Here is a 13,589-nt window from a genome sequence, read left to right as displayed (position 1 = left end):
GGACACTCTACCTGTTAGTCTGAAAAAACAAAACCTCTAACCATCGTCTTGCCCCCCACTCCCCCGGGCAAGCATGCTCCGGTCTCATACAATCCCCCAGGGGGTTATGGATCACTATACCCTCCCACCCCCTTGCTGCATTCGTATTTCAGACCCTAAGTGCACTGTGTTACTCCTAGATTACTTCTAACAACAGAATAACATAAGACACAAAGATAACACATGAATCGATTCAATTATAACAACGAAATATATTTATTTATGATCACACAGAATGCAAAGCATAACAATGCAGGAAATCCTAATGCTATGTCTAATTTGTACCTTTTATACTTCTGGTGCAAAGCAAATCTACCATGCAATATTTATAAGCCTTACAGGTTTCTAATGCAAGCCTGTAATGTCTAAAGCAGTCTAAATGCACGCGTCCGCATCCATCACCTTCATGGGCAAATCCACACCATCTTCGCACTCTCACTCTAAACAATCCCTGTCTGATTTCCCCTTCACCCAAAGCTCTTTGTGTGTGTGTATGTGTGTCTGTTCTAATCTATCAGTTTAGTGTAGGCCAAAACGATACTTCCCATTTTGCATGTGTTTCCAGCTCTGTCTTTGCCTCTATGCACGACTCTGCAATCAGCCAGTCAGTGGCAGGCCTCAATTCTGATAACTGCCAACTGCCAAGCTCTCTCTCTCTGCCAGATCGATCTCATCAAGGCCTTATCAGTCTGCTGCACCAAGACACCTCTCTCATCGCATCTCATCTTACACCATCTCTCTCAGCAACTAACTCCAGCCAACTCCTCCAGCAACTCTCTCGAACTCCCCTTCAGCAACCAACAACTCTAATGGTCTCTTCTCTCCCCCTTGGTTATAGTCTCCAATGACGCACAGATCTCTATGGTTACTTTAAACATTCTCTACTAAGAATGTCTCTCCCTTCGTGTCAGCATTTAACAATGCCTGCTAGTCTGCTTGCGTGTACTTTCACGGTATGTCCTGTGTCAACGTGACATTGGACCTCATATCTTCTTTCATGGCCATCTGTATCTGCAGTGCAAAATACCATCTATTTCCCCATTTCTCCATGCATTTCCACTGTTGGCTCTGTCTGCATTACGAAATGCTCTTTTAGTCCCCGTTTTCAAAGCAACTCCTTGTGTGAAAAAGGCTTCCCTTCTCTCTCCCCATGTCGCTCCTGGCGCAGCCCCCACCCTCGTGTTGTCTCCGCGAACACCAGCCACGCTGATGCTGATAAGCCTAGGCCGTCTCTACTTGGACAAGGGTGACGTCTTATCGTTCAGTGTTCCATAACAATCTTTGCGCTGAGCCCAGTGCAAAACAACTTCTGTCTCATAGGCCTCGTGTTAAATGCTTCCTAGTGTTTACAATTTCTCTCGCAATGCAAGCGCTAACATAATGCAAACTCATTCTAAGTGCATACTCAACCTACATACGTTCATACATGACAGTCTCTAAATGTGTCTCTACAAAGCATACATGTGTACTAAATGGCTCTTCATGTCATTTCAAATATGCCTGTGTGTGTCATTTCCAGGCCTAATTCGTTCTCTTCTAGTGCAAACAATAAGTTTCTCTCAGCCTAAGCGCTATTTCTAATGCAAACATAAATGCATAGCAAATCATTCTCTGTCATGCAGCAAATATATATCGTGTCTCTAAAGCACAATCATGGCACTTCAAATATGTGCAAGTGTCATTCTATTGCAAATGGCAGAGTGTCTAGCATGTTTCTCTCCTAATGGGAAGCACTATAAGTCATAACATGTCAATCTAAAAGCATCTCTTTCTGTCATAACATAACTAAGCAAACCCTTCATATAACAGGGCCTATTCTCTTCAAATGCATAACATGTCAATCTATAAGCAAATGGCAAATACATACAAAGGTGGCAGTCTAATAATGTGGATAGTGTTTACTTCAATAATATACTACTCAAAACTGGCCTATAGGGGCTAATACTAAACAATTGTTCTCTACCAATGGGTCTTATGATTCCTCTAATGATAACGATCCAGGCATCTCATTTTATTCCACATACCAGACGGAGGATGGTGGTTCCATCGTCGGTCACTGCACACGGGCGATAGCAGCTGTCTCTCTCTCTCCAGTCGCGAACAAAGGCCGACTTCCAAGACAAGATCCTTTTAAACCTGGAAACTTGGCAGGAAGGTGACTTGTAGGGTGAGCGGGCGACCACCAAAGTTCCAGAAGAAAATGCAGAACGTCGAAGCTTCTGGCACGGTAGCCCAATTCAGAGGTGGTCAGTTCACCGGGTGGTCCATTGACACTTCTGACGGATCGAGGCTGCAGCATTGCGAGAAGGCGTTAAGACTGGTTGGTCCCACCAGTTCAAGGGATGAATTCCGACAAAGGCATTCTGAGATCAGGTAGTCCAGCAGGGCTTCACTGGGACAGTTGCAGGAAAGGTCGCCAGATCTCTTCAGGAGTCGTCCTCTGGTGTTCAGTCGGCTGCACAGCTACACAGGATTCTTGAATCAGTTTCTGCTGGAATGGCTGCGGGACTCCTCCTTATCTTAAATTCAGGTGAGTGATCAAACTCGGTTCTCAAATAGAAGGGATCTGCACCACTCGCTCAACCGGCAGTGGTCCAATCGGGGACCACTGTGGGGTCTAACTCATGCATGCACACCAGACTTACTGGCACCAGTTTATGGATTGGGACCAGACAGTCCCAAACCACTTCCTGGGTCCATTCACAAATGGCTTGCACTAGCCTGCGAAAGCAGGCACCTTCATGGGCAAATGCATGACCATATTAGAGATTTCCTGAGACGGCAGGAAGAAGGTCAGAGGACAAAATGGCCAAAGAACAAGTGAAAATTCTTGTGGCACGGCTGTCTTTGGACACTAGCCACAGTAGTCAAATGCGGTAAGTGCGAATGGGCATACTAAAAATATAGCATACATGGTAAAAATGTATCCACCAGCGTGTCTTTAGGCACTGTGACAAATCCTGAGATGTCACTACTCCCCAAAGAAGAGCCCTTTTCCATGAGGTCAGGGCAGTGAGGCAGCTATCCAGTAGTCCCCTTTGGGATGGTGCACAGCAGGAGGATCTCATGGGGAGAGACTTTCCATCTGGGGAGAAGAACAACCATCTAGGAAGAATGCGGTAGGACCCCCTCACCTATGTGATGAATCCAATGGAGTCATCACAGATTCCCCAGCAGGAATATCCTCCCATGCGGCCAGGGGACAGCAGACGATACCTAATCCTGACCCTGGGGGCTGTTGTATGAGGGAGGAGACAACTACCAGGGAGATACAATGACTTCATTGGATGAGGCACAGTATTCCCCCCCCCCCTCCCTTTCCATGAGGATGAACCTCTGATGCCCAAAGCCTTAATGGCCTATTGTCAGCTAATGGTTCCCCCTTGTAGAGGAAGTCAAGAAACCTTTTCTTTACACTATTCTGGTCAGCCCCCCCCCCCCCCCAATTCCCCTTTTGATTCAAACACCCACAGCTCACACATAACCTTGAGTCTTTATGTGAAACCTCGGAAGAACAACCGTCTAAGAGTTAAAAGTCCAATGACATCCATGGACTCCAACTCTCATAACCACTCGGGTACTGAGACGAGGATGAGGACGTTTGTGCAAAGTGACAGGAGCTCAAAGTACAACATATAGACTAGTTTTTCCTATTCGTCAGTGCATGGGACATTTAAAGATGGCAACCACACTATTGGAGATAGCAGTACGGGAGAGGACTTTAAACCCCATGCTGAGGCTCAAGAATGCAAGATGCCAGAAAGCCACTGGAATAGAAGCCGCACACGAGCAAGAAGGGCTGTGGAGACGCTGGGAGCCTTTCAGGAGCAACTGGATGGTGAGCTTTTCGCATAGGCAGCATTCTCCAGCACGGGCAGAAAGGGAAAGCTGGCATGTGACAGCGGAGCCACGCAATACGCTGGGGGAGCATCGACACACTAAGAGGAAAGCGGGTGAAGGAGCCACACTTCCGAGGCACAAGCAGAGTTGGAGACGCAGGACGTCGCAGCGGAGTCCCCGCCCTCCCCAAAAGCAACTGGGGGCCCCAGGGCGTTCCGACAAGCGCACTTACACGTGTTAGAATGGTATGAGATTGCTGATGCAGACTATACCCAAAGTTTGTTTAAATGCAGTCAAGGCAAAGCACAAAGACCAACCCCAATCAAGTACAGATGCATGAGTTTCCAATGTGAGGAAGAAGTTTGAGCTGAGGAAATGTTACCATACGCCTGAAGGCATAGGCAAGTGTTTTATAGCGAAAGAATTACCATACCCATATATACACCAAGCCCCTCGTGGTGTATGCTATTGTGGTATAGCCAAAGAACTGTGAACAACTATAACAAGTCCAGGTTGGTGAGTCCGGCAGACAGCAGAAATTGCATAAAGATTCCTGGCAGTGGGATGTGCCACGTGATTTAGCAAGTTACAAGAAATGCTACAGAATTACTGTTGCAGAACTTAATGTTTAAACAAGAACTTTGTGAGTCAATAAAGACACAAATTAACTGTTATCTAAAGAGACGTTTTTGCCATCCTATCTACGAATCCAGGGGAAGAGGACCAACCTCTGGATCCAAGGGTCTATACCTTGGAGAACATTTTCGTTGGGATCATTTTGATACTTTTGGTTTTGAACACTTTTGCTAACATCAAGTTAAAGACATTTTTTGAATGCACCCTTTGCTTTGTTTCGAGTATGAGGGTCGGGATATGACGTTTTGGGCACAAGGACGGCTTTTCAGCTACTGACATCTTGCCACAGACAGATCCTTCGTGTTTGGATTCTAGGTAGGCAAGACGCTCTTTAGAGCAGGGACAGAGGGGCGCTTTCCCAACCCATTTTTATTTAATACATTTCTTTAACCCAAAACATGACAACTGTGTTCTGCTCTCTGACCCTTCACACCTAGCACCCTATACATCCTCCTACCCTATGAACCACACTTCAATATTACCTACCTCTATGAATGTCTGTAAGACTGAATTTCCATCATTCCCTGAGATGAGGAAGAGTAGGGATGATCTAACAAGGACTCCTTGATATGTACTGGAACGAAAAGGAGGCACTGAGCAACTGAAGTAGAGTGGTCCTCTGCTGATACATTAAGTGCAGTCCTGTGACTGTGATTCATCTTCTTTGTGGCAGTACCTGGTAGGAGAGTGAACCAGGTCTGCCATGCTGAATATACAAAGAAAATCCAGCGGAAGGATGCCCAAACCCCCACTCCCACCCCTCACGGTGTTTTGAAATGCAAAGTAAACCAGAGAAAATTCCAATGGAAGGCAGTCATTCCCCTGGCATTGTGAAACTACTGAGGGTAAGACGCCTGGAGAAGGGAGGCATTCTTCAGGATCCCAATAGCGAAGAAACCACTAGGGGCTATAAGGAATATTGATGTTTGAACTGAGAACTTTACTGCATTTTGACATTTCATCCTGGAACTTTGTTTTGTGCCTTGGAAAGGGATTGAGACCTGATGAAGGGAGTCATTCCCTCTGGTAAAGATCCTACCAAAGACTTGGAACTGTGATCCATTGTCTAGAAAAAGGGAGCCATTCTTCTGGACCAAGCATATCCTCTACTTCGTTAATTTAGTAGTAAATGTAAGAGATAGAGATGAAATGGGACAGTGGACTGTGATTTACATGGACCTCCTGAATCCTTAATATTTTAGTTGAGGTAGGGAAACCCCTCTTGGAGCTAGGCAGATGTAAGTGTTCTCTTGATTTCTGGATTAATACACGTTTATACCAGCAAAAACGGCTCCAATGTGTCAGTCTCCCCCTTCTGCATCTTTACAGCATTAAAAAGTAACCAAAAATCCCTTTGTTTAAAGTCTAGGCTGACACAAATGTATTCCCATTGCACTGCATTGAAGGATGCTGTGTACAGTATGAACACGTTACTCAAACGGGTAACAAGTAAAGACACAAGAGAAAGATCGTTTCCCAGTACTGACAGTCTGAAGGACTAGTCGGTTTCGTTTCCCCGTGACAAATGAGTAAAAACGACAAGGAAGTGAAGCTGAAGGCTTCACTGTAAAAAGTCCATACAGGTAAAAGAAAAAGCAGTTTACTGTCCATAGAATAACTTTGAATTTGGGATAGTGGAAGGTAGTTGAAGGGCTGAGTGCACATAAGCTTCAGATGACAAGGAGAACATAATGCATCGACCGTACTAGGCAGGTGTTGCATTTCTGAAATGGAGTATAGGAGGAATGCCATTTTAATTTGTCTATTAACATATTGGGGAGAGTTTGACACCCCATTGTGGTAATATTTAAAAACAGAGTATGGTTGTTTATATCTGACACAACTTCTACGCCGAATGTGCTTCGCACAATTTCCAATGGCGTAGATTTACTAAACATTTCGATGACCATGTGTGTGTTTGCTTTGTAGGAGCTTGTGTTTATGATTATTGAAGAAGATTGTGAAGGTGTTTCTTTGTGTTTTTCAGGGAAGCCAATCTGCTTTACTAAAGAGGACATTTTCATCTGGCGCCAGCATCGGATTCCTGACCTTTCCGATTTATCCTTTCCATTATTCTTGGTGTTTTCCAGCAGGAGAGATGTCTGAGGCGGTTCATTACATCCACTTGCAGAACTTTAGCAAGTCCCTGCTAGAGACTCTGAATGCCCAACGCCTGGGTGGACACTTCTGTGATGTGACTGTGCACATACATGATGCCACCTTGCGAGCTCACCGCTGTGTTCTGGCTGCAGGCAGCCCTTTCTTCCATGACAAATTGCTTCTGGGCTACTCTGAAATTGAGGTCCCGCCGGTGGTACCAGCCCAGGTAGTACAGCAACTGGTGGAATTTATGTACAGTGGTTCCTTGGTGGTAGCTCAGTCGGAGGCCTTGCAGATCCTCACTGCTGCCAGCATCTTGCAGATCAAGACTGTGATTGATGAATGCACTCAAATAATCTCACAGAACCGGGGCAACAAGCCCCCCACAGCTGGTAGTGTTACTGGCTTCTACAGCAACCAGAGTCGTTCCTCTGCCAACAAATCTCAGAGGCCGTCAAAAGAAATGGAAGGGGCTTTTGCTGCAGCTCTCCGAGATACTGATTCAATCCCCTCCACCCCAAAGGCCAACGACATGGAGATTGTTGCTCAGTCCGGGTCCATAAACCAGCCCCCCAAGATTCTGTGTGCTTCTGAGGTGCGTTATAAACTGAGAGACCTGCTCTCATCTCAGCATAGGCAGCTGGCAGAGGTCCGGGAAGTAATGGTTCCAGATGTAGAGCCTGCAGCACCCAATGATGGTGAAGGAGCCTCTGTGGAATACTTGCAGCAGGTAGAGGCACCTCCAAGCTGCCACAGCCGTAAGCAGCGCCAGCCTGTCCGTCTTCAGCTGTCTGACGCCTTTCCTGTGGTAATCAAAGATGAAGAGGACGAGGAAGGGGAGCAAGCGGAAGAGAAAGAGAGTAGGGATGAGGGCACTACAGAGAAGCCCGAAGCCTTTACTGAGCCTGATCAAGAGCAAGACAGCATTAACAAAGTCCAGAATACCCCCAGCACCCGGAAGGATTCTGGTGCCCAATTGGAATTTCCCACAGAGGGGCAGGATTTCTTTAATAACCAAGATCTCTTCTCTGAAACATTCATAACCCCATGGCAGGGAGAGGAAAGCATGCCAGAAGGTGGCAAAGAAAGCTCACTAGAGGACCGGGACAAATTCCACACAGACTGCACATTGGAAAGCCCTGCCCTGAGAACTATAGCAACGCCAACCACAGAATTCAAGCCAGCCCCTGCCTTCAATTCGCGTGTGTTTGAGTCTAGGGGAATCGCATTTGTGTCTCCTGCTATACAGCGGGAGGTAAAAGCAACAGGGCCAGCAGGTGTTGCTACTAGTACATCGAGTATCTTCCAGTTTCACATGTCGCACCCTAGCCAGACTCAACCTAGCATGTCCCAAGGCTTTTACAATGTCCAGCAGGAAGGCACTGCAAATCTTGTCCAAATGTGTCAGAATGTGCCCTCTGGTTCAATACAGAATGATGCCATTCAGCATCCTGGAACCTCTCGTACCACAGAGCCATCCTACGAGTGCAGCCACTGCCAGAAAAATTTCAGCTCCAGAAAAAATTACACCAAGCATATGTTTATCCATTCAGGTAAGACTTTTCAAAGCATGTAACTTGGCTATTTTATGTTTCAGAGAATCTAGCCACGCCATTTAAGTTCAGTACATAGTGGAGAACACATTTGATGCACATCCAAATTCCCTGCTGAAGAAAGTACAATTGGATCGGTATCCATAGTCTTGGATAGATGTTAAAATAGAGAAATGGGTATTTTATACATACTCCAGTAGATGAGTTAACAGAACACTAGTTTCTCTGTTAGCAATTACACCAGTAATGACTCCTTTGCCGAACATATGCAAGATAAAACAATCTTACTTTTCCCTGGAGAGTGTTGCATAGGTTTAAGTCATGTTTGACCTTTTGTTCAGTGAGTTTTCTGTACTGTTCTCAGGGTTTAGTTGGTCCCCTTCATCATGAGCTGATCTTGGGTGATGGTAGTGTTAGTAACAGGAGATTTTGTATCCAGACTGGGAGGCAACAACTAAATTATGTTTGGATTGATCCGTGTACAGTTGGTTGGGTTAAGATAGAAAATGGTAGATGAATTACATTTGTACAAACTGATGTTGCCAAGAAGGTGCTTTGTAGAAATGCCTTTGGCAAAATGACTTCTGCTGTGCAAGGTGTGTCGGGATGAGTACTGAATAAAAATCCTCAGCCCCATACTAATACTAAATCAGCAGTGATCCAATCGTAAAGGTGAAATGGGCACACCGTGATGGTATGTTACATCCTGTGTTCCCTGCCTGTGTGTGGATGAATGGAACCCTGGGCGCCTAGCTGCTGCATGATCCCTAAGAATGTCCCCTGTGTGTTCTGTCTTGAGTTTTCCGTGAGTGTCAGTTGGTGAGGCTGTTGTATTCTCTTGGGTGTGGATGTCCGGTGTCTGTGCTCATCCCACTTACCTATACCTGCCACTTGAATGTTCCTGGTCTTCACAATAAAGGGCACCCGTCTGCAGTAACTGCCCCATCATCCTTTGACCTCTGCAGCTCACAATAACACAGTATGCCTCTTCTGCCTCTTTATGGTAGCATGGGCCGAGGGCAGCCTAAACTCTTAAGGAAGGCTGTGAGCTAGCACAAAGCTGTCCAAACAGAAATAGTACTGTTACTAATGAAAATGGCCAACCAAGGTCCTGTAAAAAGTGGATACTTTAACTAAGAATATGAGCACCCCAATCAAAACTTAACCCATCTCTGTTAGGGAAAACACAGCGAAAGCTGACTTTTGAATAAAACGGTTACTCACGATTTCTGGAAAAATGTCTTCAAACCCAGTCAGAATCTCTTTAAAAAGAGTGAGTGGGTACTTACTAGTCACTAGGGTTATTGAAGCAAGCCAGTGGGACAGAACCACTATCCATGTCTTTATTCTTGCTTTGCAGGCATCTTGACTATTTAGGAGGGAGTTCGAGCATGAGGGTGGCAGGGAGTAGGTGAAGATGAGGTCCAGCGTGTGGCACTTGACAAGGCTGGGGGAAAGTAAATTCTGTTTAATGTCCATGGTGTCTGCCAGGGAGAATAGACCGTCTCGTAGGGGTCTTGCTGGGTGGGACTTTGGGATGTTGAAGTCTCTGAGGAGGATGCTATTGGAGTAGGAGACAGTTGCAGAGGAGCACATTTTGGAGAGATCATTGATGAAGTTGCCACTCTCCTGTGGATGGGCTCCAAATCAGGATGAATGTAATCGTGTTGTCGTTGGAAATGGGGAACCGGCCTGACAGGGATTTGATCACTGTGCAGGGCTAGTCAAACTTATGAACGACTGCCGCCACACCTCCAGTTTTTCCCATGTCGGTAAGGTGGATAGTCTGAGGGTAGGAGTACATTAAAGATGTAGGGGGAGGAGGGTATTAAGGAAATTTCGATAATGAAAAGGGTGCCAAGATAACTGTTAGATATGAGGTTGACAATGGCGCGCACGAGCGGTCGTTAACCATAACTGGGGCGGATGTGAATACCAGGAGTCTGTTGCAGGGGTTTATGAGAGACTTGTTTCACCCAGGTAGCTGCCTGGGGCTTCTGGAGGAATGTAGAAATGGATTGTAGCAAGAGAAGACACTTGATGGTGTTTACCTCGTGTATGATGGGCAGAATAATTGGCCCTTGGTCCTTTTCTAGGTTCTAGCAGGACCCCACAGGAATTGTCCTTTTCTTTGAATGCCCTGTGCTACAGAAGAAGCCTGGGTGAGAGACACCTTGTAATCGAACTGTTAAGCCCTGATTAGCAGTGATTGACAGGGGGGGTGGCATAGGCTACGTGACCTAGATCTACTTGCCCTAACTGATCAAAGTTTATTTAAACTCTTCTTGACTGCTTGTTGCTCTCTGCTGTTGCTGGTTTTGTCTGTAGACAGTTTGTAACATGGCATCATTACTGCTCCTGCTTAATCTTCAGCACCCAACTGACCTATAATGCAAAACAATGATTTGAAGGCAGGACTTTTATCATTTTTGGAAATGCCATCAGAGGTCTCAAGATCAAAACAGAATTTTAAGAAACAAGGTTTATTGTGATGAGCACATTTGTGGAGGTGTAAAAGATGAAACCACGGTTGAATGCATACATATTTTTAATAGAGGGTCTTTGCGAGGACAGCACAAGTGCAATCATTATTTGTAAGGCTCAGGGACAGTCTCGATCATGGTTGCTGTTCTGATTGTCTACTACAGTTTGAGTTAAGGATGGATTTCTCCTTCAAATTAAAGTATTTACTGTTTGTATTTGTATTTTATTTATTTGTAAAGCGCTCGTGGCCCTGGGGCATCTGGGCGCATGTCTTACAGAACATGGTGTTACGCAAAAATATTCAATCTTTTTTCATAAGTTACAGCATGAAGTCAGGCCAATACACAGTATTGAATAAAGGCCAGTACAATAAAACGGGTAACAGCAAGTGGCAGTGTCACAAAGGGAGCACAGTAAGGTTGCATTACATGGAGGGAACTAGTAGGGGGAGGTGTGGAAAAGAGAGCCCTCTAGTAATCCCAGTCAAGAATAGCTAAGCTTTTGCCAAAGTCGGGAGGGGGGGGTGGATAGGGGTTCCGTGGGCCACAGGTAAGACAAAATATCAGAATTTCATCTATGAGCCATTACATTGATATTTAATATTGGTCCTATAAAAAAGTATGGTAAGTAACTGTCGTCAGCAGCAATCAAGTAATGTTTGAACTCCTTCGGGAATCTGACTGAAATTATCTTCCCCAGGCAACATCTGTGCATTCACATAAGACTACAAAATAAATATGCTATTCTCACTTAGTAATTGTTTTGTTTTTATATAGTCCTTAAACCCTAAGGCATAAAAGCTCTAAAATTGATTAATGCAACAGGAGAGCAACCATTAACACTCCAAAAATGTTTATTAACCAACACTCTTTATTGTGTCATGACCTATGTATGGCACCTGTGTAAAGATAGTACAAGACATTCTTTAATAATATTGGTCTGTTTTCATCAGATTATTTGCTCAGGTAAACATTTGACATTTGCATATAAATTTATGGATAATTTTGTTACATCATCTTTTATGTGCTGATGCCATAACTCTTCCAAAATTCTCAGACTCTTGTATTAACTCTGATAAAGTGAACCTCTAATGTCTGCAGTTTTTGTGTTTCAGTAATATTCTGAAAGCCACCAACATCCAAAGCTATTTGAAGGCACAATCTATGTATCTGAGAGATAATGCTACTGGTTATCTGATTTTTCTATGCAATTATGTGCCCTGTCTAGGAATCTTTTTTTACAAACTAAAAGGAAACTTGGGGGGAGGGGGGTTTATAGAACAGCAGAGTGATATAAGGAACGTGGCGAACCAGAAGGAGTGACAAGTTCAAAACAAGTTTTAATTCAATTAAAAGAACTCCTAATTGCCTTATCGCTATGAGGGAAGGATGCACGTCAAGTCCAACAAAAAGTCTTCTGCTCGAATCCCAAGAACCCAATTGGCCCTACCACTTTAGAAAAATACTTAACTGAAAAGAAAAAGGAGGCTTGTGTAAATTCCTCGATATGGACTTCTGCTGGCCCACTTGTATTCGACTTGTTCTGAGTCTCACAGTTCTTAAAGATTGTCTTCACAGCTTTAGTATCAAATTCATTTGGAAAATTAACAAATTTGGTCGGTCTGGGTTTTCCTTTTGATAAGGAAACCGTTTCTGATAAATGTTCCAATCCCTCTAAGATGCCTTGAAATTACACTTCTTCCTTTCCCACCTTTTGTAGCATTGGGACTTCCCGAAGTTCGGTAGCTCTGTGGGTATGTGTCTTATTTCTCGGTACAAACTTAGTTTAGGGCTTCTGCCCATATTGGGAATGCAGCGTCCTGTGATTTTATGCACTTTACGGTCAGGGTTACAGAGTATTCTCCTTCCCATCACTCTGTTTCAACCAATGCTCTGTGCCTGTGTTTTCTTGATAGGCCTAGTGGTTGTTTCAGCTTGGATACAGTGTGTTTGCATCTTTTCCACTCTTATTTATTGGTGCAGTGTCCCTGCCTCTTTTTTTTTTTTTTTTTCCACTTCTCATACTTTTGGCTGCTATTCTAGCCTAGCGTCAGTGTCCATATCGCTTTTCTCTGCGTTAGTGGGGGCGGGTGCCCATTACGTTTTCATGACTTTTCTTACATTTGGCAGCAATTCCAGCCTTGCATCACATTGTTCGTATCCCTTTCTCTCGGGGTCATTGGGGCTGGGTGCCCATTACATTCACTTTGTCTTTCGTACCTGCATCGGTTTTGCTCCTCTGGAAACCTGCAATCATATGTCTTTCTCACTTCCACACGTCTGCAGTGCTTTTCCCTGCACGTACCTCTCACAGCAGGCAGGGTGCTTTTCAGCAGGAGCCCGGGATATCGGCCCCTCTTCCTTCTAGTCTCGGCGTTGGTTGCTGGGTGCCAGGCCCACCACTGCTCTTCAGTGGTCACGCCACCCACAAAGATGGTTGGCTTTCTCTTCTCTCCATCCCCTTGACTGGAGCCTCTGGCTCGGTCAAGGTACCCGCTTTACAGCCTCCAGCTAGCAGGCTTCTCACTCGGCATGTCACTGCTGGCTCTGCGGCTCGACCCCCCCAAGACATCGGTGCTCCAGGGGCTCGCCTCTGTGTAGCACTAGCTGTTCTCCCAGCAGGGAAGTTCCTTTCACAGATCATTCTCCTATTATATACATCATTAGAATCAATGAATTGATGTCAGTTTTCCTTGATCATGGCACTTGGGCGAGGTTCACCATTACCTGAAGTCAGTAGTCAGGGAAGAATTGTTGTGCATTATAGTTGTAACAAGGAATGCAACAGTTCAAGACATAAAATAAGCAGTGTTGCATAGCAATTTGCTATTCAATTCTGTTGGTTTGCCAACTAAATTGACACTTGTGTAGCAAAGGTAGCTATTCAAGTTACCCTATTCAATGAAAGCACTGCTCACCCTGAATTCCTCTCTGGCTC

General features: G+C 44.9%; 1 protein-coding gene across 2 annotated transcripts in view; it reads left to right on the top strand.

The window, feature by feature from the left end:
• Window positions 1-13,589, top strand: part of ZBTB45 (zinc finger and BTB domain containing 45) — a 295,414-nt gene that overhangs the window by 240,223 nt on the left and 41,602 nt on the right. For both annotated transcript variants that reach the window (XM_069638990.1, XM_069638991.1), the window contains one exon: window positions 6,503-8,168. In XM_069638990.1, coding sequence (XP_069495091.1) covers window positions 6,503-8,168 — 1,666 coding nt within the window. The remainder of the gene's footprint in view (window positions 1-6,502; window positions 8,169-13,589) is intronic.

The sequence above is a fragment of the Ambystoma mexicanum genome, chromosome 1q (assembly GCF_040938575.1).
Source record: "Ambystoma mexicanum isolate Mex_15411 chromosome 1q, UKY_AmexF1_1, whole genome shotgun sequence".
Classification (NCBI taxonomy): domain Eukaryota; kingdom Metazoa; phylum Chordata; class Amphibia; order Caudata; family Ambystomatidae; genus Ambystoma; species Ambystoma mexicanum.
Note: the sequence above shows the minus strand (reverse complement) of the source record. Positions and strands in the feature narration are given on the sequence as shown.